This window comes from Lissotriton helveticus, chromosome 11, assembly GCF_964261635.1.
Source record: "Lissotriton helveticus chromosome 11, aLisHel1.1, whole genome shotgun sequence".
NCBI classification, from domain to species: Eukaryota; Metazoa; Chordata; class Amphibia; order Caudata; family Salamandridae; genus Lissotriton; species Lissotriton helveticus.
In genome coordinates this window covers 788,068,196-788,095,452 of record NC_136072.1, presented here as the reverse complement: position 1 = coordinate 788,095,452, position 27,257 = coordinate 788,068,196, and the positions used below count along the sequence as shown (strand labels likewise).

Below are 27,257 nucleotides of genomic sequence, written 5' to 3'. Positions count from 1 at the left end.
TGAATGCTCACAGAGCGGCCATCTTCAATAGCCAGAAGGAAGCCCTGACCACTGAGAATGCAGGTCACAAATGAGAGCTCGCTCAGCTGCACTACGATCCAAATTGTTTTCTTAGCTCAAGTCTCGATTTTATCAGTCCTGTTTCGCTGCCAAGGGTGACAATGCAGTACACTAAAGCAAACAGCAGTCATCATTGTACGTGTTGTCACTGCAAATAGAATATCAGCTGTCCGTCACAGGTCTAAAGTTCTAGATAGAAGGAGACAGCGAGGTGATCTTCTAACAGTACCCCGACCCAAGGTCTAACAGCAGAGGTCCAATGAGCTGGAGGCTTTGACGCTTCATCAAAGGACACTACCGTGACCGAGTCAGCTTTTTGAACCTTATTCTTTCCCATGGGAGCTCCAAGTCCAGAGACAGACTGGGACCCAGTCTTACATTCTCATGTGTGCAGTCATCATGGAATGCAGATGAGGAATAAATATTTAAAGCTACAAAATGGTAAAATGTATATTTTGTGATCCTTTCCCACAGCAGCTTTATGCAAAGTTTTACAAGGGTGATAAATAAACTTCAAATGGGATTGGGGGCAGATGTGAAAATATCACAGGAAGGCAACCGTAATTTCACTGAAGTGCTTCCTTGCAGGTCCCTTGTGCAACATATCTGTCTTAAAGGCAGAACAACACCCACTTACACCCGTGGGACACAGATGGGCCAGCCAGGGAACGCACCAAGAATTATAGTGACACATATTCATTTCAATCAAACATGCACACATACATTCTGTATAAAGTTCAAGCCTCAATCTCGCTACCTAACCATACAAAACATTTGTTAAAGACCTGCCGATTGGACCTGTATTAACATTTATGCAAACAATTGTCTTCCTCTGAAACAGTAAATAACCTGTTCATCTGTCACATAGCCATAATTAGAATACCTGAGGTAAGTGATATCATTCCAAGCGTCACCCCAACCCCTTCCATTAATTTGACCAGCACCACCCCACCAAAATGCAATTTTATCATAAATATTATGCCAAATGTTAAACATTAGAACAAACTAAACCATGTCAGAGGGCCTTGAGGGCATTTCCGTAAAAGAAATGCACACAAAGGAGATATTCAGTACCAGTATCTATTCATCGCAATATAATCAGCTGTGTAAAAAACTCAGAAATGAGGTAGTTATTTTAAGTGACAAGGGAAGTAATGCATCTTTAAAGAAAATTTTGCATGAAAAATATGTTGAAAGTGAGGAAACAAAAGTGTCTGCGACTTACTTCGCCCCAAGACTTTTACAGAAAAAATTACGTTTAATATTTATAATTTTCTCACATTAATAAACATAACATTTTAAACAGTGCAATTATTTTGAGCACCCCCCTTTAAAAGTATTTTTGGAAGGTATAATGGCAAAATGCTATTGGTTATCAGAGACACTTGAGGAGTGACTGGTCCAAGATTCAGATTTATTCCTGGACACAACCTGATGTGCACTGGACATCCCTTGGAGGTTCATTGCCTCTAAGTGGGATCAACCCAGTGCTTAAATTGACCCAGTGGTTTCCGTGCTTGGCACCAGCAATTAACTGTCAACACCAGCACTTATGACAGTACACCACATGGTGGCGCTGTTTGTCTACTTTAGAGATGAGCGCAAGAACAGTTGTTTATTTATTCAGTATACCTCAAACTTATATTATCTGCCTCCCAAGCCTTTCTTAAAGCTTTGGGGGTCTTGAATTGTCAGACTTGTAGGAGTGTGATGGCTAATAGTTGTTTTGGTACAGTCATTGCCAGCACTGGCAGGGGCAATGTGTGGTGCACACTGCAGTGGCCTCCTGACGAAGGCCACGGAGCTTATTATTTTTTTTTTTTATAAATTAGGCACTAGATCAACCACACAGTCTGAATACACTGTAGTAGTTATAGAGGGACACTTAAGCTCCCCTAAGTGAAGGTATGCTCTTGTTAGGTTAATTACAGAGCAGAGTGACTGTTACATTAGACAAAGGTGGCCGCCTATTTTTTTTTTACTAAGGTAGCAATCTTAGTTTTCGAAAGATTAATATTTCAATACTGTAGTAAAAATATTACAGTTTTTATAAGGAGTCCCAAAGGGAGTGGCATGGTAGCTAAATCACCATCACCAATGAAATCATGAGTGGGATCCTCTCTTTTTCCAAATATTTTTAACAAAAAAATTAATCCGAAAGTAATTTTGTAAATGATGCAAAAACAAACGTAACCCGAAGAATAGAAGAGGCACAGGTTTACAACACATACCTGGAGATACCATACAATCAATGTCAGGATGCAGCGAGTTGGGCATGAAAACACATGGCGACAGATAAAGTTCTGCGGTCTGAACACTGCTAACTATCGATGGAGTTGTCCTCAAAGGTAGGGCACTGCAGCCTACTGCCACCAAGCCCTCCATTTACATCTTTTGTGCAGTCAGTTTTACTATTGCCATTTGAAGTCAACAATACAATGTGTATGGCAAAATACACATTTTCTGGAGAGGCACATTGAATTTCGACATTTCTCCAGAACGCCTTTATGTGAACTCAAAAGCAGGTTGCTTGTAAACCAACATTTTGGCAGCCTTGAGCTTCCATCTGTGCAACACTATGACCAAACCACCACGTCACTGAGTTCCAATCTATATATATTTGTGTTAGCTGTAAAAGTAACTTGGTGATCACAGAAGAGAACAAGTCGTTTTCAGGATGATCTCTGTAGCCAGCACAAGACTTATGCAACTTGATAGTGCCTCCTAGAAATTACTTTGGATAGTTTGCCTGTCATTAGATCTTTTCGATGCGAACAACAAACTCATGTTAGTAACACTATCACATGATGTCTAATGACGAACAGACTTGAGTGCCCTGATGAAGGCATGAAAGATCCCGAGAGCACTCCTTTTGCCAAAATTCTGTGTTTCAATAGATGATTAAAAACCAAGACAGTGGTCGATCTCATCATATGAAGTCCTGAATTGAACCAAATTTTTCCAGAATTTTTTTCTAGCATAACCCATTTGTAAATATGAACGAATACCATAGATTTGCTCATGAGGCCTGAACGCCCTTCTCTGTTTGATGTTTAACCCCATTTTTTTTTGCAATGTGACATTTAAATACAAAATAGGGAAATTAACTATTTTTAAAGCCAGTGTTGTTGAAGTACATTTTTTATTAGATTGCTCATAATTGACATGACTTTCACAACCCAGACCAAAACCTCTTTGTAAGGTCCATACTTTATCATATTTATCTGTCTCCACAATTTTGAGATACTAAAATCAGAATAGCACATCTCAACAATCTAAGGCTCTAAATAGATTATCAATAATCAGTTATGAAATTACTCATCCCCTCAGACTGTAAAACAAGGACATGTACGCCTATAAATTCCCTACAGTCCCAAGCCCCTCTCCCTAGTGCACCAACACCCGCTCTGGACTCTCATTGTAAACCCTCTGTGATACAGAACCCCGTTCATTTGCAGCTATTTAAAGCCCATACTAAAATATTTAACGAACAGGTAGTCCCCAGAACTCAATTCTCATTTAACAATCAGTAACATGTCATCACACCACTAACAAAAGTTCTAAAAAATCAATGCTGCTTAAAAGAAAATGTTCTAATTGCCACTGGCGTTGTACGCCCCAATTCAGCTTCTTTCTAGAAGTTATTGAAGCAAGATCCGAAACTTAGTCTCCCAATCAACAACACCAGTGCCGTGTTCCTCTGCATAGGACTTGTCGAACACACAGATGCAGATTTACCAGTTCCAGACTTCATCAGCAGGGTGCGTAAAATAAAACACTATAAAAAAAGGAGCACAATTGTTCAATTTAAGGACTGTGTTCAGAGTAGAAACCATCACTGCCCATGGAAGGGTCCATGATAATTATATTTGTATCACACGATTGATGAGAAAAGCACAATTGTCCACTTCATCGTTTAAGGAGCACTGACGGAAAACATATAAGCTAAAATACACATGCTTTGCCAAGAAATTCGGCTTGTACAACAAAGCAGGGATGAGGTGTGCACAGCATGTCACTCTTAAATTACACCCAAGGAGTGAGGCACACCAAGTGATGAGATTTGCACAGTGCTTGAGGAATGTGGTCCTCACTTCTCTGTATTCGTTCTCCTCACTCCAGTTCAGTGATGATGCAGAACACCACCACCTGCTCTCTACACCAACCCCTCTCTCATGGCCGCACAGTGGGTGAGCTGAGGAGATTAAAGCTAGCCACGGTAAAAGGGCCGAGGATGCCTCAACCCAGTGAGTGATACTAAAAAGCAGAGTTTGGTTATAAAGACAAAATTGGATCAACAGACAACATCATAAACGTTAGCATTTGTGCTTGCATTAAAATGGTCCTTGTTGGATAGATCCATCTCTGAATACGCAGGCCCACAAACACTCTTATTTTATGGGAACATCTGCACCACAGTTAAGGAACTCCATGCTCCATTATAACTGAAAAATCATGATTTTTGTCCTGGAACTCTGGGAAATACCGTCGCTTCTCTCAGGGAAGACATCACCGTATGATTGAGGGACAAGTACCCTTCTCTGACAGCAATGACCCGTGGGGAGCTTGAAAAAACATGGGGCCTTTTAATAGCTTTTCAAGACCCTGCTGCCAGTGAAGGAATCCAAAGGCATGGTCTATAGGAAAATATACCAGTAAACACAGAACAAGATTGGAAAAACAGAAGAAAACAGCTGTGTAACAGTTCTTTCAGTGAGAATCAATTCCCAAGTAGACTTAAAGCCATTATTGCACAGGGAAGGTAAATAGTGGGAGAAACTCATACACTGTAATGTGAAACCACAAACTGGAAAACACACTTAGAAAACAGAGAAGGAAAGTCTCAAAACAGCCACTATATACACTGGTTTGTTCATGCCAAAGGACCACGGTAGAAATAGAATGTGGCCGACAGATGAATGCCCACAAACAGTAACTTGTTGAAACGAACATTCCCATAACCAAGAATGATCTGTCCATCCACTATCTTACACAGTAACATCTCTTACAATTCCGCACTATTCTCAGACCACACCTTTTCTAACATCCTCGCTCCTCCATGAACCGACACCCAATACCACTCCTCTGCCAGTATAAGTCCATAAGCTGTGCACCGGTGAAGAGACACCCTGTTAATACCAGACTTTGCTGCTTAAAGAAACAAGCATTTGCAACGCAATAGGTCTCGCAGTAACAAGAGTTTAAGCTATTGGCAATGCAATAGCTTAAACTCTTGCAAACGCAAGACCTTTTGCATTGTAAATATTTGTTTTACTAGTGCCCATTCGGCGCTTTCAGATTTATGAAGGCCGCGTCCCTTTCTTTAGACAGCCCGCGTCTAAAGAAAGGGGCATGTCCGACTTTAAAGTGTACCCGCGGAATGGTGGCGTTGTTAAAAAAAACATCTGTTTGTCAAGTTGACAAACAGATGGTTTTCTTTTGGTAAAAGCGCCCATGCCGTGCTTTCACTTTAATGTCGGCCTCGTACCTTTCTTTAGACGCAATTTGTATAAAGAAAGGGGCGCGGCCTCTATGACTGTGAAAGCACTGCATGGGTGCTAGTAAAACCAAATAAATAAATAAGTGCGGACGCTAAATGTGGACCATGCTGCTAAAATAAATAAATAAAATAACACTGCTGCTATAGTTAAAGCGGACCGGCCATTAGTAAAAATTAAAATAAAAGTGTGCGGCTTGCTGCGAGATTGTGGGTGGAATAGGGGAAGAGCATTAAATAAAATAGTGCTCACCGACTTATAAAGCAGACCATGTAAGAACACCAGTAAAGGTCCCTTCGTTTTGGGAGGTAACAAATGCAGTCAAGGCGGTGCCAAGGAGGGACTAACAAGCCTAATAACGACTCGGAAGCCAGCGTTTAGAAGGATTTAGGAAGGAAAATGACACAAGCAAATACAAAATATGGGCGGAGAGTGGGCGGGGCGTCAAAGGCATAGTCCACTACTGCATGCCTCGCAGCAGTACATGTGCTGCCCAGCTCGACCTAAAAACATGGCTAGAGTAGTACCCCTTTAAATAAAAAAAAAAGTTAAGAGATGGAATGGAGTGGGCCCTGTCTCTTAAATAAAATAGTGAAATAAATAAAACATAGGCGAGTAGAAGGAAGTACTGTGGAAAATTAGTGCGTTTTGGTGAACATTATCTGCGCCATCTTGCCACTTCCCCTGATGCCACACTTTGTCGTACGCGCCCGCCATTTTAAGATGTCCCGATCAGAACAAACCCTTTTGCATGCCGCTGGCCCCTGACATGGCCCTTTGCCTTCACTAAGCCTGCACGCTGACCACCCCCTGCTTGCACCTGCCTTGAGTCATAAACCCCTCTTCGGCGCTGCTCTGCCCCCGGCCCTCATCCTGTTCCCAGCGCGACACCTCCCTGCTTTCCTTTCATGATCTCCGGCCCTTAGATGCAAACCCCCTTTTTCCCCGTGAGCCCGTTTTGTCCTCCCCGTTCCCAAGCCGACACCCAGCTCTGCCGATACCATCCTTGCCCCTCCCCGTACAATAGAAAGCTTCCCCCATCAAAGAATCCCCGGGTTGATCAAAGCCCCCCCCACCCCATGAGATCCGATCAGACTCCCCACATTCCGTGAATCGGCGGATTATCCAGCTGCGCGATGCTCATCACCTGTTGTGACTAGGGTGGGGACTTTAACTGTAAATGTGTGTGGGAACGGGCCCAAAGGGGAGTTCCGAGAAATGTCTTTTCCGCACATCAAAGCTTTAAACATGTATGTGTAATCTGCAATAAAGTCATAAATGTGGATATAAGAGGCCAGGCCTCCGGGATGCAGTTAGAGCACCTCAGAACGATACCTTCTGTCCGTTTCGTTGTGTTCTCCTCCGGAGAGAATAAAAAACCTTGTTTCCTGCTTTCCAGTCTCCAGCGCCTGCCTCTTCATTGATTTAAATAACTAGAGGGTCACAGAGGCAATACCGCCGGGCAAATATCGATTGTCCCCGACCCGATTGAAACTGTTTTTACAATTGGCGTCCCAAGCGTGGGGCCCATCAGCGACTCGTGGATCCAGTGGGAGAGGTCCCGACGACAGAGTGAACGACTGCAACGATCGGGAGAGCTCTTGCCCAATAGACCCTCGTCTGGCAGCCGATCATCCGAACTTCACTAGTTCCGAACAGACCTCTCTCGAGTGATCTACGGTCCTGACTGGGAACCATCAGGAGTGCCGTGAGAAAGACGAGAAAAAAAGAGGACGATCGGGCGCTGGATTCGGAAGACAGGAAACTGTCCACATGGTCCGGGTAAGGTCGTGTTGCCACGACAAGTTGCGAAAGAATTTGTTTTGATTGCTTGATTGTTCAAAATACTAGTATTGCCTTGTTTATTTTTATTTAGAGATTCACTGTCTGCAAACGGAGAAGCAACAGGCTCTCTCTCCCTTTGCAAGCAGTGGAGGATAAGTAGGGTAGCAGCCGTGCTTGTTCTTTTTCTCCCCCACTCAATAATTGCTTGAAACTGAACTGTTGTTCACAAACTATTGTTTCCTGGAGATTCTCTGTCTGCAAGCAGGGAAGAGACCATCCTTTTTGCAGATAGTGAAAAGGGTAGGTAACGCAGATCTTTGCGGTCCTACTCATTCTCCCCATTGTTATTTTGTTGGTCTTTTGGTTTTTTTGGATCCATGAGGTATTCACTACCTGCAAACAACGTAGAATAGAAATATTCTGTCTAGTCTTTGCACCTAGTGATAAGATAGGCAGTGCTGACTTTTTAGTCCCTCGTTACGAGCCGTCATGTCTGTCTTCTCCCCATTGATAAATAGCCTGTTTAGCCCGGACCGGGTGTTAGAGGTGGACCATATGGCTCCACTAGAAGGCACCCCTAATAAGGACATGTTCATAAACTATGGGTTAGTCACCATAGCTTATAATAAATTATGGCACAGGTATACCGAAGATAGCCAAGACAAACAGTGGCCACTGGCAGGATCCTTTGACCTTGATAAAATAGAAACGTTAGAAATAGCCCTTCGAAATAATAAGACGACGCCAATTATGCTCGACAGTCTCGGTATGTGGCGCAGAGAGGCTACGAGACGACAGAGAAAAGACGAGGATAAACCAAGTAGGGAAATATACCGACAGGACAACCCCAGGACACCGCTACCCACAACTTATCCCCCGACACTATACAAAGGACGACCAGACTTAGGGTCAGACCAATGCGCTTTTTGTAGGTATGTCGGACACTGGAAAGCCCAATGCCCGACTCTACTGAGCGTGAGTAAAGGCAAAGGGCCGACAAGAACGACAGACCGACAGTACGAGAAAAGGCGCGAGACAGAGAAGAACCCGACTTACATAGACAGACCAGACAGAACTACCACGTTTGATTATGCCCGATGGCACAGATTTCGCCAGGAAAATCTCAGCGGCATGATCAAGTTCTCCTAGGTCGGCCAATGTCAAGACGGGAACCCAGCCTCGTTTAAAATTCACAGACGGAAAGAGATAATTATGACCAATAACTGTTTTTATATTTGTCTTGGGTCTTTGTATGTCGTACTTGTACTGTCCCCCGTCTGAGTTCGTGTATATGTAATGTACAAATCTGCGTCACCCCTCTACACGTGTTCCCGTGTTACTCGACCCCTGTTAGCAGAAACTTAGCATAAAAGCAACCTGGAAAGAAAGAAATGATAAAACAAAATCCGTAGAACATTAATAAACTTGAACTTTTAATTTAACACAACAAACAAGGAATAATAACGATAAACTGTAGAAAATGGAAGTCAAACAGAACATTCGCCCCCCCCCCCATTCTGGAACCTTCCAAAGTAGGGCAGGGTTACGGCTACGCCCAACCAACGGCAACCCATATAAGGCGAGCCCCGCCGCCAACTCTTGGTCAGGAAATCTTAACGTATGGGGGAGCCGGAGGAGAGGCAGGAGCCCGCAGCCTGGGCATTTGCAGGTAGTCCCGCCACATGTCTCCTTGGCCGGCCGCAACGGGCCTGGAAAGACTAAGGTAGTCCCGCCACATGTCAAGAGGAGAGCGAGGCGCCTCTTCCTTTTCTCTTCCGTCACAGCCGCAGCAGTCCTGGACGGCGGGATGTCCTGCACGTACCTCCACAACAATTTGTCCAAGTTGGGCTGGGAGGGAGAGGCGACGCGGACGAGCCTCCCCCACCTCCACCGGTAGGAGGTTTCCCAGCCCCCAGCCCGGCGCCGAACACCCCCAGTCAGGCGATGGTGCCCATACTTCCACAGCACCGGACACACCATGGTGGCACCCCAGTACTTGCGCAGCACCGAACACACAATGGTGGCACCCCAGTATTTGCGCAGCACCGAACGTACAATGGTGGCACTTGGGGAACACCGGATGTGGAGAGGCCTTCATGCGGGGCGATGAAAAGGAGCGGCATGGAGTGCACTGGGAGAAGGAGACGATGTGAACGAGTCTCCCTCGCCCCCCAGGTGGGGGCATCACAGCTGCACCCCAGCTGAACGTCCCGCTCTCACAAAACAGGGACCTCTTCCTTTCACTCCGAAGGGTCTCTTTCATTCTTGCAAACTCGACGAGAGTGGCCCCTGTAGGGCCTCAAAATGGCGTCTGGATCCGCTGGAAGGCGGGCCCCGGCCACTAGAGTAACTTTGGCCAGCCATACAACTCGAACATTTGTCCCATGGAGCACGAGCCCCCATCTCCGACAGCATCTCCGCAGCCTTGAAGATCATACAAAGGTCCCCGGCGGAGCCTTCGGCCTTTGCAGGTTTCCGGTAAGGGGCGGCTGCTTCGATCGCCAACGAAACAAACATGACATTGCCACACCTTCTGTTAGCGTGAATTCTAGAACTGCCGAAAAGGACTCTGGTCCAAACTGCCAGTAATGGAAACATTTCCCCCTGATGCTGCTTCCGGACTGTGCCGGCCCTGCCCAAAATGGCGCTGGTATCAATCGGAACTTACGAACACCTCGTGGTGTTCCTTCGCACTAATATAAACTTGATGTTCTGAGATTTTTGTGATCCTTTGTACACTTGGCTAGAAAAGACAAGGAGAGCTCACTCGACGAACAGTATGAAAAGATCCCCGTTACAAATGTTGATTACGAATATACAATGTATTATATTTTTATAACTAATGTAAACCTCATTTACGATGCATACGTACGGTATGCATATAGGAAATCTGATTACAACTGTTATGATTATGTTTCTAAATTATGAAAATATATGCCCCCGAACCCCCAGCCAATTAATAGACGTTTTAGTCTCTCTCTCTCTCTCTCTCTCTCTCTCTCTCTCTCTCTCTCTCTCTCTCTCTCTCTCTCTCTCTCTCTCTCTCTCTCTCTCTCCTCTCCTCTCTCTCTCTCTCTCTCTCTCTCTCTCTCTCTCTCTCTCTCTCCTCTCTCTCTCTCTCTCTCTCTCTCTCTCTCTCTCTCTTTGCACTACCACTCTTCCGAGTGGTTAGCCCCGAAATTGGCAGATTGCCACCCCTAGCACACCACCTAATTGGCTTCAAATACCGTCAGTATTTGCACAAACGCTCGTCCTTAATACAATCACCCTGAGGCCGCGTCATTACCTCTCCTTTTCCGATAGAAGTCAATGAACCCAGGTTGGGCCGTAAGGGAAAGGACAGGTAAGACGACAGAGGTTCCCTAATCTGGCCCGAAATGAGGGAAACTACATGTCAACGGCTCCTATAGTATAAACAAGGACCTCAGAATACACGACCCTCCCCTCCCCGAAACGCCGCAATACCCAAACCAGAAAACGATCACCCCCGTTACCTCCCCTGTCTATGTCCCTGGTTGTTTCCCATAAAACCCCTGTCCTTCCTAGTTAAGTAACCGGGCTGTAAAAGGTTACGTAGGACCCAGAATGATGTTTTACAAGGTTAACAGACTAGACCAAGGTAAAGAAATCGTCAAAATGAACCCCGCAGTAGTTGAAAAACAGGATGCACCGATAGAAAGGAAATGTTTAGCCATGTTCGTCTCTCAGCAAAATACCTGTGTAGTACCATGTTGACGACTCACTGTACCCTTTTGTAAATGTGAAACTCTAGAGAACGGCATACCTTTGCCAGATTTGTCTCCCGAAGGTGGGTTACCATCAGATGAACTGTCATGCCTGTAATAAATGATTATGAAGGAAAGTCATAGTAAATCCAGCAGGTCCGCCACCGGTCATTCATATGCCAGTTGTGAACGTTAAAAATAACGGACATTTTCATTCTTTGCCTGGAGCTGGGAGAGAAATAGACTTTTTTGATTATCTTCATCCGCAAATTTTTCTAAAAAACTGTCTTTTCAAACTTGTTTAAGGGTACTGCCGTTGGAGGAGAGAAGGACCGGATGTGGGAGCACGAGGCCTGACTGCAGACTAAGGGACACCTGCGACATTAGCCAAGGCGAGACCACGACTGAAAAGAGCTGCAGGACGAGGCACTGTTTTCGACGGCATGAAAAGAAAGGGTCGACCTGATGCCCCTGCTCGACGTCCAGTGCCTGTCGACAAGTCCCCGCTCTCTGAATTCCGTCACACGCCCGCCTATTTGAAGTCTCTCGTTCCCCTGGTTTGTTCCTAATTTGGCTTTGCTCCATCCCCCTTTTTTTCCTCTGACCTACCCTATGGACTGTTTTGAACGCTCTTCTCCCATCGGAACTTTCTGACAATCACCTCAAAGGACACAGGGCGAAAAGGACCTTTCCGACCAGAAACGCGAGGAAAGGGGTCGTGCCCTGCAACGCAGAACTTAGAACAGAGCTGGACTTGTAGCTCCACCGCCGGTGCTCAACAGCGCCAACGAAAGACCACAAAGAACAATGAGAACTCGTAAACTTCGAACATTTGACATCCTCAATCACCGTTTTTTGCCTCATTTCTCTCCCAGCCGCCATTGTATTGATCCTGCTCCAAACCGAATCTGAAACATGTATTAACCTGCCAGTTCACGTTATGATATGTACTTGCTGCTCGCCGTTTTTTGTATTTCATTCCTATGACTTTCCTGCTGAACAAATTTATCAAAGTTTATCAAATAGGTGCACCTCCTAAAAGCTAGAAACCTCAAAATGTATTGTTTACAACTCTTTTTCTAGGGTTCCTACCGGTCTTCTTTCTCATGCCCACCACAATAGACCCGAGTAGAAAATGAACCAGCAAGATGTCTTGACTATGTTAAAGGGAGGACTGTGGAAAATTAGTGCGTTTTGGTGAACATTATCTGCGCCATCTTGCCACTTCCCCTGATGCCACACTTTGTCGTACGCGCCCGCCATTTTAAGATGTCCCGATCAGAACAAACCCTTTTGCATGCCGCTGGCCCCTGACATGGCCCTTTGCCTTCACTAAGCCTGCACGCTGACCACCCCCTGCTTGCACCTGCCTTGAGTCATAAACCCCTCTTCGGCGCTGCTCTGCCCCCGGCCCTCATCCTGTTCCCAGCGCGACACCTCCCTGCTTTCCTTTCATGATCTCCGGCCCTTAGATGCAAACCCCCTTTTTCCCCGTGAGCCCGTTTTGTCCTCCCCGTTCCCAAGCCGACACCCAGCTCTGCCGATACCATCCTTGCCCCTCCCCGTACAATAGAAAGCTTCCCCCATCAAAGAATCCCCGGGTTGATCAAAGCCCCCCCCACCCCATGAGATCCGATCAGACTCCCCACATTCCGTGAATCGGCGGATTATCCAGCTGCGCGATGCTCATCACCTGTTGTGACTAGGGTGGGGACTTTAACTGTAAATGTGTGTGGGAACGGGCCCAAAGGGGAGTTCCGAGAAATGTCTTTTCCGCACATCAAAGCTTTAAACATGTATGTGTAATCTGCAATAAAGTCATAAATGTGGATATAAGAGGCCAGGCCTCCGGGATGCAGTTAGAGCACCTCAGAACGATACCTTCTGTCCGTTTCGTTGTGTTCTCCTCCGGAGAGAATAAAAAACCTTGTTTCCTGCTTTCCAGTCTCCAGCGCCTGCCTCTTCATTGATTTAAATAACTAGAGGGTCACAGAGGCAATACCGCCGGGCAAATATCGATTGTCCCCGACCCGATTGAAACTGTTTTTACAGTAGGTTCCACCAGGATTACAGCCTGTAGCACAAAACCTGGATTTGTGTCTGAGTCAAAGCCCGCCTTCATATCCCCAGTCAGAGTTGAAAATATTAAATTCAGTGCAGTCTGATGTGCGAGTTCCAGTGCACATATTTTAAGTTTGCAAAACGTTCCGTATAGCGCATGCTCACAAGAGAATACGCCTTTTCCTTATGTCCTGAAACATAAATTACATTAGGAAACAGGATGGTTTCGAATGTCCTATTTTGTACCATAATAAAATGTCTGCATACCAGCATCTGCCAAAACACTCATCACCCAATAATGTCGGGGAAGTAGAGAGAAACCAAACCACACAAGATCAAATGTAGCTGCAGCATGAACACTTAGGCTAGACGCCGCCCTTTATGGAACAAGTTGTTTTAAAGTATTTTCAGGTTCTCAAAAAGAATACACTTCTGCACATGCCACTGAACCAGCTGATATGGTCTTCGAACAAGCTGAGCTCACAACTTTGGGAAAGAAAGGCGCACGAAGTCAGAGCTTGTGAGGGCGGATGGCCTAACGTTTAACAGACAGGTAGGAACATTCCAGCTCTGCTTTTCCAAACAAAGACCTCCAGTGAGAACAGGCAGCGTCTGGTTTATTAGGTTTTGCCTGGCGAAAAGATGCGCTCTGCGCATCTTTTTCGCGCAGGCGAAAACCTGATGAGAACTGTAGTGTGGCTTTGGGTCGGCCCTCGTCATTCATTGGCTGGCTCCATAAATGGAGCCTGGCCATTGGACGAGGGGCCTGTCCGTCAATGCCGGACCAGATTCGGGGGCGTTCCCGAGATTCTTTGGCTTTTGCCGACGTCACGCGACGTCAGCCGAAAGCCGGGAACGCCCCCGAATCTGGTCCGCTTTGGGGTGCTTTTTTGTGACGTTGTTGCTGTGTAATGAGGATCTTGGTCCGAGTTCTGCTGCTCTTCTCTGTGAAGCAGTTTTTTTTAAAATGCCGCTTTGGGGTGCTGTTTTGTGACGATGCTGCTGTGTAATGAGGTTCTTGGTCCGCAGTGGTGCTGCTCTCCTCTGTGATGCTGTTTTGTAACGATGCTGCTGTGCGGCGGTGATCTTGGTCCGCGTTGCTGCTCTCCCCCCCGTGACATGCTGCTTTGTGATGCGGTTGCTGGACGACCGCTCACATCCTTCCTTATGATTCGGCGTCTCTGTGACATGCTTCTCTGTGATGCTCGTGCGTTTTAGAGCGCGCTGCTCCGAGGCCTGAGGTTGTTGAGTTCTGCTGCTGCCTCACCGGCTGTGCGAGCTAAGGTCTTTAAAGCTGTGCTCACACTGCCCCCTGCTGGAGCTACACCAAGCCTTCCGTGTCTGTGCAAAGTGTTGTCATGGCCGTGTTAGTATAGCTATAGACAAGTAAAACGCTAGAATTACGTGTGAGCTGTAAATATATTGCTTTATGTGACAAGGAAATCTAAAATCGTAGCCGTCACCCTAAAACTGTGAAATAATCTTCACAAATATGAAACAAGGTTAAATCGGTGTCTCCACATACATGCCAGGGAAAGGGCTTTGCACTGAGGGCACATATAAGTGTTTTCAATGAAAGCACGCTACGAATTGAATAACACTGCTAGAAGGACTACGAGAGGAGTGATGTTACCGTAGCCATGGATACAACCATCCAGGAAGTGCCAACACCCATTCTACCTGCGTGGATACTCTGTGTGAACGGCCGACACTGTAAATACGCATAACATTGAATAGGCGAGTTCCTGCATGTCAGCCTGACGGTTTTCCTATGCACTTTGTATCTATACCAAAATTTACATTTTCTACCAAGGCATGTCCCGATTTCCCTCCGGGCACCATCATTAAAGATGTATCTGGATCTCCATACCCTGACACTTCCACAATCCCTTCTGCGTATCTGGGTACTCTGCGGATATGTCTCTGTAAATATGCACATGCCTGTCTATATACGTACCTTGTTTGTAGGCTCAAGTCATTCTTCAGATCATGTTATCTTAAGTGCTGACTGTTCAGTGTAATCCTAGGCAGCTCTGCATAGCAATGCATAGCCACAGTGCTGCTACCTTTCTTTCTGGGTAAATGGGGCCAGAAAGTTGCCTAAAAGTAACGCAAATCAGCCCTATGCACTACTTTGCGCAACATTGCATCAAGAGCGCGTTCCATAAGTGGTATATGGGTGTTTCCATGCAAGCACCCATGTTTTTTGATAGAAGGATCTAGGTACTAACATTTTTAGACAGGACTTTGCATAAAAAATATGCCTCCTTGAGGCAGGTGTCAAGTAGGAGAAAAGTCTTGTTGCACTCCGGCACTTAGGGGCCAGAGCCGCAGGGCCATATCTAAATAGATAAGGCACTATCCTTCGCTGTGCCTGAGCCGGCAGACTTTAGGCTGCCATGCGCCAATGCACTGCAAGCGCCAACGCAGTGCATGCGTGTGTGCATTCTGTAAGGAATCATTTTGTACTGAAAGGGTAGCCTTCTAGTGCAAACATGATCCTTTAACCCTTGCCCTGCTTTGTAGGTGTGCTGTACAATACAAAGCAAAAAAAACAGGGAGACATTAAAACATTTATCCTCGTTACACCTGCCTTGAGGAGGTGTGAGATTGTGGCTCTGTGTGTGTTTGTGTGTGTCATTTGCGAGAGATAAAGCTAGTGGCATTGTAAATGACAATGCCATTTATTTATGTTAAAAAAACATAAATAAAAATAATGTCAAGAGCAATGCCAATAGCTCTAACTTTAACAAAGGCAAAACCATTGCATTGTAAATTCTTGTATATATATATGTGCTGAAGGGAGAGTGTGGGGTGTATTAGGCACAGTGATCCCAGCTGAAATTGCAGCACAGTTTCACAAGGATTTAGTCTAACAATTGTGTTTCCGTAAAAGACTGCGGCGGTGGGGAGTAGGCCATGTGGGTGGCAGTGATCTAAAGTTGTTGTTTCACAAATAAAATATTTAGTTTAACAGAAAGCTCTCCCCAATGCCGACAATGGTTAACATAGACGATTGATGTGATGGTGTCTGTAATGCCCATCAGTTCACGGGCCTTTGCCAGGATCGGACTGCACACAAGAACATTAAAGCTGGGTGGGGGAAAAAATAAGAGGCTAAATGTTTCTGGTCAGTAAATCGATGCTCCTCATCCAACCATCAGTAAGCGTTACTGCACTTCACCAGACCAGAGGAAGCCTCGGTGGAGTGCTCAATTTTTATTTTTTTTTATTTTAGGAGTGTCATACCTAACCCCATATTGCCTATCTAATAATGTGTTGAAAAAGTTTGGCTGAGGACGTTAAACTCGCATATCTGTCCAGAGAACATTCACAAGTAGCAAAATACTGAGTTTCGAATTCCAGTTGCCTAACTGAGAAGGGGTTTAAATTGGATCATGGCGTTTTACATAAGGTTTTTTTAAATAGCTAAGAAATGCCAGCGTGTCGTGAGTCTCAAGCAAAACCCCTGGGGAATAGAAGGACAAAAACACTCAACAGCGCTTAAGATATTTAAGAACGAGGCAACAGCACAGGACTGAGTGTCTGTGAGGAAATAAATACTCACTAGGTGTGCAGGAGAAGGTGACCGGGCGTCTTTGAGTCCAGCACTGCTTGGCACATCTAGAAGCGGCCATTTCATCTGTAGGTACTGTTGGCAAAAGAAGAGATAAACCAAAATATGAATGGATGAAACAAGACACGACTTGCTACAAAAATGGAAGACATGGCGTGAAGGTTACATGCTTTGAATCTTCACATGCAAGCACAAGATCCCCTCTTTCAGCAAGACATGCTGAGAAAACACTAGCAGAATGAAAAAAACAAAAAACATGAACTCAAGAGTATTTACTGAGACATTGAGTGCTATTTGACAAAGAACACCCCGACCAAAAACATATATTTACATTTGTATTAAAACTCCAGACAGAAAACATCATCCATTCTTCAAGCTGTAGCACAAAGCCTAGCAGGTGAACACACAGAACGTGGTCGACGAACTCCCCAGTTTTATGCTTTGAAAGGATAGCTAGCTGTCCTTGCAGAATTAGGGTAAATTTCTGCAACGTGATGGATAACCTAATGGAATCAAGACTCACTACACAAAACATTTGTAGAAATGAACGAAAAGAAAATCTACACCTACTCGATTGTGCACCCTAGTCCACACAAGGATTCTCCAAAAATTCCTTGTTTAAAATAACTTATGCATTAAGACACAAATAAAGCTGTAAACCTCTGCCTACCAATCACAGCCATGCTTTCCCCAACATATGCTGCTCCCACATAGGTTTGAGACACAGCTGAACCTCTTCCCCAGTCAGTAACTTTTTGTAAGTATCACTTTTTACAGTTATCTGAACAATCATTTGTCGCAAGTGAAGATTACCAAGTATGTACCAAACTCCATGTAAAAGAAAGCAAAGTGCTTTTTCCCACAGAAAGCGTGTTAGACTTACAGCACCAGAAGCGTGGAGCCAACAAACTTGGATCCTATTTGGTAGTGTTCCCCTGATTCACACTAGTGTTTACTAGCCCATTTAAAGCTTGTATTTAAGCGCTTTATATTGACCAAATTTCCGGTCTACCCCCCACACAACCAAATAATGCAAGTGGATAAACAGAAAGCAATGCTGCCCATATGAATTGCTTTTCTGAGCAGGAATTACCTTGTACGACACACTTATTTATGCCAGTTTTGTTTTTAGAAAAAAAGCAACGATGCTTGATGTAAGATAGTCCCAAAATTCAAAGGTGGCGAAAACGTGTACTTTATTGAAGTGCACTACCTTCCATCCTGAGACAGACTAGGCGAGTGCAAGGCTGTTTGGATTTAAGAGTGATAGTGCAGCGAGTACAAGGTCAACTTGACACTAAATGCTTTCAGGCTGAGGCTCATTTCTTAGCATGAGTAGACTCCTTCCGAAGATGTTGGCAATGCTACGATCAGAGGAAGCCAGCAGCTAAGTACTAAAACCTACCAGAGTGGGGCACATTGGCCAAGGTAGTGCATGCGCTAACGCTTCTGAGTCATGTAACTATGGTGTTTGGGATCCCACCCCAAGACCAGCATTTCAACAATAGGTGTGAGGAAAGGAAACTATTATTTAATTGAAGCAGAGACGCCACAGATCTCCTTTCTCCAAACAAAAAGCTTTGTGCAACCCACACTTAGTCACTGATCAGGTCGCACCTTTTTTGTTTCTCTGCTGGCGGTTTCCAGTGATGCTGTAAGGACTTGGCTGAGAAACAGAAACCAAGGTGTCAATCGTTTCTCCTACCCGATTACAAACACAGCACTGCAAATCCAGACCATAAAAGACCGTGTTTGCCTGGGCCATTAGAGATGTGCTGTGGTTACGAAGATAAATTAAAAGAGAAGACGACGTGATCACCTTAGTTGCTGATGGGATTGTAATGAACAAACACTTGGAAAGGCCAGCATGCCACCCAGGAGGCAGCAGGTTGACTGGCGGTAAGTAGGGCAAAGGGTCTTTATTAGTGGCCCTCGAGTGAGGAACTAATCCAACACCTAACTTTTACTACTTTATATCGTTAAAATTCAGTCAAATGACAGCAAGTTGTGGTTCCATCAAAAAATAGAACCGACAAATCAACAACTGACAAAACACATTCCCCTCTATGAGGTGAAACAGTTGTAGAGACCAAATGACCACCATGTTTATTTTGGAGAGCCGGTAAGCAGAAATGGTAAACTTTTTTTCGTTTCAGGCGGTGTAGAGAATAAATACTGCCCCCTTTTAAACATGACCAAAAAGCTCCTCTTTATGAGCCACTTGCATCAGACGGACAGAGGTGTACAGATCCTCTCCGCAGAGATTCCTGCTGCTGCTGCACTGTGATGTTTCTGACAGATTCACTGTTGAACTCCTCCCTCCCAAATAGAGAGAGGGGATGGTATAACTACACCACGGGCGCAGGATTGTGTTTGGGGAGGGTCAAGGGGTGTATTGTCAAGCCGTCCTCCCAACCATAAAGTATAGCACTAAAGGCATGGAGTTGGCAATGTAGAGGGCCACATTTCAACCCAATCTTCCAACTCACAATGGTCACAGAACCAACAGAAAACATGTCACCATCAAGCAACAAACACATGATCAAGAGTCATATAGTTGGCAATATTGATGCTGCCCTCTAGTACACATTTCTAAGTTAAGAAGCTCTCCAACAAAAAGCTTTTCACCGTACCACACCCTAATGCACGCAACACACCAAGATAGATGTCGTTTTGGTATAATGAAGTCACCCAACCATAAAACCCAGCTTTAAAAAAAATGTTTTTGGTTGTTTTATGAAAAACAAACAAAATGAACATACCCACATTACATCAGAACAATTACCAGGATAATCAATGCCAGGACATGTTAGATTGGATAAGGAGATCTGCTTACAACAGTTCACAAACTTCAAGGAGGTAGGTGCAGGGGGTGACAACGGGGTGGCTGCCCTCTGCCAACTTCCAGTCCTTCCATGCTATGGTCAGGCAGACCCTGCTCAGCGCTCAATTCTGTGGCAGCTGAGAGCCCTCCATCTCCAGGTCATAGACCTCCCTCCATCAACCCCATATTTTCTCATATTTCTTAGGACAATCCCAAGCAGCATAAAGCAACTTTTCGGCAGCATGCAAGTGTCCATTCACCAATTCTTTATTTATTTTTTAGTAGGGACATCCTGTACCCCCAAACCCACACCAGGTCCCTCTTAGATACCACCAAGCCCAGCGAGCAGAACAATAACTTCTTATAGGGAATGTCCATTTCCCCCAATACGCCGAAGAGCACAAATTGGGGGCTAAGAAGCATCTCTTCTTCTAGTAAGTCCGCCAGTTCTGTCAATATTGTCACTCAGTATTTCTGTATTTTCTGGCATTCCCATATGATGTGGTAGAATGACCCAACGTGTTTTGCAGTGCTGAGAGGGTGCTTTGGGATCTTCCCCATCTTCTGCAACCTGTACCAAGCTATGTAGACCCTGTGTAGGATTTTAAGCTGTATTAGGCAGAAACTCGCCCTAATGGCCACCTCCTGAAGGTGCATTAGCACTGCCTCCTAGTCGGCATCCTCCATATCGCCCATGTCTCGTTCCCATTGTCGCCAGATGCCCCAAAGGACATCAGGCTGTTGTTAATAATTACCCTGTATGTGGATGATATTGCCTTATTTCCCAAGGGTCATTAAACCCATCATTTATACAACCAGCACACAAAGATCACTTCACAAATCATTATTCCAAATTTCTACAGGCAGCCATGGTAAATCAAGTCCCAGTTACACAGTAACAAAAGTTGCAGATTGGTGCTATTCAACTTTAGATTTAGCAATCCAAAGCCCCGTTCCTATATCACATATTTGATAAAAACTCTTTGTAGGGCCAAGCACTCAGAAAAATATATTAATTGAGTAATAGTGCAAGTACTTCACAGACAACTCGCGGAACACATTCATACAAACCCACATGATTCTGTGGCACAGAATCCACACCAACCAACCAAGAAGGTTCCAGACAGTCAAGCTCTGGTACTTTTCTCTAGGAAAATAAGAAACCTTTCTAACCCTCTGCAGCTCAAACCAGCTGAAAGACCTGGCTGTACTCAACAGCTTGACCTCATCCAACCAAGATTACTTCTTGAAATAGGTCCTGCTTAATGGAAGTAACAGCTTGTTTTTCATGAAGCTCTTTATAAACAAATGCATAAGGTGATAAAAATGTAACACATCATGCTCCGTGTCACTTTAAAAAGCAAAATAAACACACTACCATACAAGAGGTGGAGACACAGCTAGCATATTTAGTTTGTGCTCTGAACAGCACATCATCTATTTACGAAGTTTTGTATAGCACTAGCCTGACCGGAGGGTATCGGAGAGCTTCACAACAGTTGCAGAGCAGAACAACGGTAGCAGAACATATTACAATAAAGTGAGCAAAAGAGAGCAGAACAAATTGCAGTACAGTGAGACAATCCGGATGAGAGTCATAGTAAAGAAGATGTTGAGAAGTTCTGTTGCAAGGACTTGTTATCCCACAACCGAGGGAGGTTTAGTGTCATTTTCAGCACTCCGACTGATCCTATCTATTCGCTAGCGATCGATCGAGGAAAAGGAAATGAGCTGACTTGAATTTAGCAAAAGAGGGAATAGTTCTGATGTGGGGGGAATAGAGTTCCATATTTTGGGTGCATTGCCGGCGAAGGATCTGGCGGCGGTTTTTTGTTTTTGTGGTTTTAGCGGGATAAGAAGTATGGTATTGGAGCTTCTAAGGTTCCTGTTCTGACCTGCTTTTTTGAGTTTGGACGCCAGATATTGGGGTTTGCCTGGGAGGAGGGCTTTGTGAGTGAGGCAGTCTGTTCTGAAGTTCTCCCGCCTTTCTATTTGAAGCCACTTGAGTTCTTTGAGTGCAGGAGAGATGTGGCCACATTTCTTTATTCCAGTGACCATTCTGGCAGCCGTATTGAGGGTTGTTTTCAGCGGAGCAAGGTGTGTTTTTGCTATTGCCGAGAGGACTGCGTTTCCATAATCCAGTCTTGACAGCACCAATGCTTGGGTGGCTTCTTTGAGATCCTTGGGTGGAATGAAAGGTTTTATTTTGTTTAGTAGTTTCAGGTTAAGGAAGGCTCTCTTAGCCGAAATCTTAATGTGTTTGGTCATGTCCAGTTTTGAGTCTAGCGTGGTGCCTAATTATTTAACAGAATCGGCCAGGGTGAGGTTACCATTGAGCGCATCGATCTCTTTTAGCCACTCGACCACTTGTGGGTTCTCTTCTTTGTTCGAGATGAGGAGCAGTTTGGGATTGTTCGGGTTCAGTTTTAAGTGGTTGCTTGACAGCCAGCGTTGCACTTCTCTTAGTGTTTCATTTAGTCTTTGGATGTCTTTGGCAGAGGAGATTTCACGGTAGATTTGGCTGTCATCCGCATATAGGTGAATAGGGATGTTAGCTTTTCTGAGTAAGGTGGCGAGGGGTTCCATGTAAATGTTTAAGAGTAGAGGGGAGAGCACTGATACTTGGGGGACTCCCCTCCAGACTGGTTGAAGGTCAGATTCAAAGCATCCGATTTTGATTCTCTGGGAGCGGTTGAGTAAGAATGAGGAGAACCATCTCATTTAAACCGGCCCTTTCTTCGAGGGCTTTGAGGAGAGGTTTGTGGTCAACTGTGTCGAATGCTGTGTCAAATGCTCTCTCTGAGGGCAGAAAGGGAACTCAAATAGCAGCAACTGTGTGGTCACTCTATGCTCTCTCCTTTTTTTAACTATAATCTGACTCATCCATGCTAGGCATCTGCACCAATACAGATAGAGCCCTATACACAAGAGGTAGCCAGATTGCCTAGTGCAAGAGAATAATGCTGCCGGCCAACACCTAGATGCCACTTTTGACTAGTATCAGCTCTGCCTTAGACAAATACTCGACTTTGACTTCTATTTGCCCCCAGGGCATAACAGAGACAGAAAGGCACAAGACTTCAGTCTGCTGTGGATTCAAACCCATTTCCTGTCCTGAGGAAATCAGCATAGGCCATAGACCTCCTGAGATTGACCTATATTGACAAAGATCCCTGACAAACGTTAAAACATTGGGTTTCTGTCGATGTATTCAATGTAGTTCCCCGCGAAGGATTCCATGCCTGCACAGGCTCCAGGGTGCAATATTTTACAGATGGGACGGAATAGGCTTCAGAGTGCTTGCTGGGAGCAGGCATGCCTGGGGGTCAGAGCGAGTGAAGGGTCTCTTACTTGTTTGTGATGGACGGGTATGCATTCCTAGAGGATGGCTGACTGGAGGAAGCAACTGTCAGCTCCAGGTTTGGTGAGTGTGAGATGGAGGAGGCAGCTGCTCACTGTACTCTCCCTAAACGTCGAAATATTCCTGATGCAGAACAGCTGGAAGGAAATGCTAGAATGCCCCTGTTAGATACCTGAGAGCCAATATGAAAACTGAAGGATTAACCCACTGGCTTCCACACATCGAAATCTTTAACCTTCTATGTGTATGTAACAGCAAAATGGAGTTAAAATTTTAGAACATTGTAGTTTTCAGAGGCTGAATGGCCCAGGAGTCCACAGGCATGAGGTTTGAGGACTCTGGACCACAAATTAAAATTTTAACAACAAACTCCTAATTATATTGAGACCTTGCAAGGACTGGTGAAGAGTGAGAGTGACTGATCCAAAGGTGCGAGAATCTAATGAGTGAGAGGAAATGCCCAGCCTGATGACTTCTGACAATTTTTTTGGACAGCTCTCGATGGTACATCACATACAGTGTTCTCCGTTTTGTTAGTTTCCAGAAGTCTAAGTTACTCCCTTTAAGAGCTGCCACGTACCCTGGGTTGAACCTGAAGAGTGCACCACTGAAGGTTACCCAATTAAACTTGCTAACAATACCACTGCTATTATCGACAGAGAAAAGGTATACCTATGCCACGTCACTAGGGCATATGAAGAGAAAGAGTGCATCTCAGATTTACTACATAGTCCTTTCTTTACGAAGAAGGTATGTGACTGGAATAGATTTATTAAAAAATAACATATGGTTACGACGTTGACTAAATACTTCCAATAAGTTAAGTGGTTACTGGCAGCAGGGAAACTTAAGAATGATCAGGCCCCAGAGATAAATTTGAATCAGCTGTATAGACAACAAGTGTTTGTCATATAAAGCCCATATTGTCAAAAATTCCAATAGATGCAAGGTTTTGACACAAAGGAAAGAAGGGCATAGAACAGTACTATTTCTCTAGAAACGTTAGCATATTGATGATGTGTGGGGGTTCGACTAATCTGCTTTTCAAACTGGAGGTTCATTTGCTCAATTGTGCCTGGTTTTAAACTACGATGGTTGCAAAGGTCATTTTAATGTTTGGAAACTGGCAACAGATCGCCTCCTCATAACTTATTCAAATAAAATGTATTTGGTGTCCAAGCCTTTGACCTTTTCTAAAGTTGCTCCAACTTCATACCTGGAAAGGAGGATAGCACAATTAAGCACTTTAGCGTAAATCAACTTCTGCTTTTTTAGATGAAAGCACAAGACTCTCAGCCATATGAACATCCTGTTCTTCCTGGAAGTGTGAACCAGTACGACGTCTCTTATGAAAATATCTGTTTAGGCAACAGAGGTCTCGGTGGCCTAAGATGATGTTCCTTCCACCTTCAAGGATAATGAGAGGGTACAAGTATTTACCATTACAGAATTTCAGGGTAATTGCCGTTAGTTGTAGACTGCACTGTGCCGCGTAATGAGAGCCCCAGCATTAGCTGTTTGCAATACAAATGCACTAGTACTGCAAATAGCATTGTTCTATTTTTGTTGGCATGGTTCAGCTATGTAGAAAAGAAAGATGCAGAAGTAGTGAATCTGCACCTTTGCACAGACAGTATAGCCAAACTTTGAAAGGCAATTTTCCCCTGTGAATTATAAGCTCAGCTGTTTCCTGGTTGCAGTGGTCCAATGGGGGATAGGGTGAGCTGGGCCACCATCACAGGGCCAAGAAAAGCCTGCACCACCTGAAATGTCATTAAAGTGGAAGAGGCAAGAGGTTCAAGCGAGGCAGAGAGGAAATGCACACATACTGTTGTTCTGAAGAGTAAAGTGGTACTCCTGGGCTGTACTTTAAAACAGGTCAGCACTGGCCAAGACATCATAGCAAAAGGGTCTCCAGGTCTTTCTATAAGGGTTTGAGGTTCATAAACCTTTTTCATATATCAGAGGCTGCGTCAAATACCTAGAGCTCACACTGTGCCTTTTCTACCCAGCAAAAGTAATCAGGTGTATGAACTGCATGACAATGCAAGGAAGATATACTGGATGCCCTGGGGTCACATTCTACTAAAACAGTAGGCCAAGTAGACTAGGCTGCAGTAGTTTATACACAAGCTTAAGTGGGTGAGAAAAAAAGACACTATGATGGTAGAAGGAAGCATTTAATTATGAGGCATTTACACATTAAAAGTCTCAAGGCAAATGGCTAGCCCAAATAACAGATAGTAATGCCGGGATCCTTCACCTGTGGCTGTTGCATGTTTAAGTCATGTGATTCTAAATTAGATCCATTAACATGCAAGTATAGGGAATGAGATATTTAAGTAAATTATATTTATACACCCTTGGTTTTTAATGTATCAATCCTTGAAAGATCTATAAAGGGGTGCAAAGAAGGAGTTCGGCTTGCATACGGCGGTTAGTCAAAGTGAGAAATTAATAGCATCAAGCAGCAGAACTAGAAGCGAATAAGAGAAATGCATATATAAGAGTTAAGGAAAGAAAAAACACGCTAAGAGAAACTTATAGTAGAATTTCATTCGCTCCAGAAGAATAGGATACAATCTACAATCGTTCTCGAAGACAAGCCTTCAGACAGAGGTAGATGGCACATGATGCAAGGGTCTAACCCATAAAAGGATGCTCTAGTACATCGCATACACAGACAGCTACAAAACTTACACACGGTTCAAAGAAAACAATGTTCTCAAATCTGACTGCATCCCGCTTTCCTATAAACTGAGCAGGACTGCAAATTCATCATTTTTCTCTATCGCCTTTGTTGTTTTGTACTTGAAATTTTGTTGTACAGATAAAGATTTCCCTTTAAAAATTAGTACTGAAAACACTAAATCCGCAAACTGGCAAATGTACAGAGTTCTGAAAGTCCCAGTGCCTGTGAAAGCCCCCTCCCCCCAGGAAGAAGGGGAGACACAGGCCAGGAGTCCATTCTGTAAACTCTCCTGCGTGAGGAAATGGGAGCCGCTTTCAGACCTCTGCTCACTTAGCCTGGGCTACGACAGGAAGCTTCAGCATTCTTCGTTGACAATCTCAAGAACAGCAGACACAGAAAAGATTTGTGTGTGTTCACCATCGGCACTAAATTGCTTTCCATTTTAAACTTCAGGATCTCAGCGAATTCCTTTCGCAGAGAAGGGTCGAAGAGATGCCAACCTTCACCCCCTCTATCGAGTACCACCAAGGTGGATCCGAACATGTTGCTCGGGAATACTTTATAGCTGAAAATAAGTCTGCAAAACGGCTGCATGCATTTGTATTTCCACGACAAGGATACAGAGTGAAACACTCGTGTTGTTTCAGTTTGCTGAAACTGATGAATACAAGTGGAAAATGCACAATTACTCTAAAAAACAAGGGCGCATAGAATTACTACAGCATTCGCCTGCTTTTAATTGTTCAAGAAAAAAACCCATTTCTGAGGTACCTTCCAAGGCAAATTTGTAGCTGAATGTTCATACAATTTTGTAACGAAGTCATACAATGTATACAAAAATAAACAACAGCATGACATCTCGGAATCCTAGGTTTTCCTAGTTAAGGATAAAAAAGTCGTGCAGTGTTGGTTTTGTCCCTTCCTTACTCACTTTAGGATTTTGCTTGCAACAGTCTACTGATATCCAGATAAATACATGTTTTGCCATTTGCAAAAAAAAAAGTTATGCGTGGTCCAAAAGCGATTTCCTGAGTCTGGGCACCCCTTAATCTCGTCGACTGTAGTCTACGTGGTCTGCTATATGTATGGTTACAATTTGCCTGTCCCAATTACTGTTTAGTAATGATTTCTCCTGAATAAAGTTTCAAGTATAAGCATGAACAGTGTATACAAGAAGAGCACATTCTTCGGACTGAGCACTGAAGCCATTTAATAGTAGCTTTCACCTTGTTTAGGTCAAGCCCACCAGACATCGAAAGCGGATTGAAAAGACATATTGCCATCTTACCAAGAACTTACAGTGGGCTTAAATAATGCCCATTCCTTGCCAATTACTGGCTAGTTTTATTTTCACTAATTTACTTGCTTCTTATTCAATGGCTTACTTTGTCTGTCTTCTGTTTGCATCTCCCCTGGAGCACAGCCGCACTACCTGTTTCCTTCCACTGCTCACTTTTAAGGACAAACCGATTTTTCTTTTTCTTTAAGCACTTCAAAAAAGTACATGTGTTTTCCAGCTGTATTCCTCGTGTGCTTTCCTCTCCACCCTGCTGGAGCTTCTGCCTTTGCTCAATATTGTTTTCTCCCTCCTGTGTCCATCAGCCCTGTCTCCTTGTTGCTCTCATGTGCTTATTTTTCCGTCCTGCCACCCACTGCTACTCCGACCTTCTATTC

General features: G+C 44.4%; 1 protein-coding gene across 1 annotated transcript in view; it reads right to left on the bottom strand.

Moving 5' to 3' along the window:
- Positions 1 to 27,257, bottom strand: part of TCF7L1 (transcription factor 7 like 1) — a 154,397-nt gene that overhangs the window by 38,888 nt on the left and 88,252 nt on the right. The window contains exon 4 of the mRNA XM_078666738.1: positions 16,698 to 16,781. Within this exon, the coding sequence (XP_078522864.1) occupies positions 16,698 to 16,781 (84 nt within the window). The remainder of the gene's footprint in view (positions 1 to 16,697; positions 16,782 to 27,257) is intronic.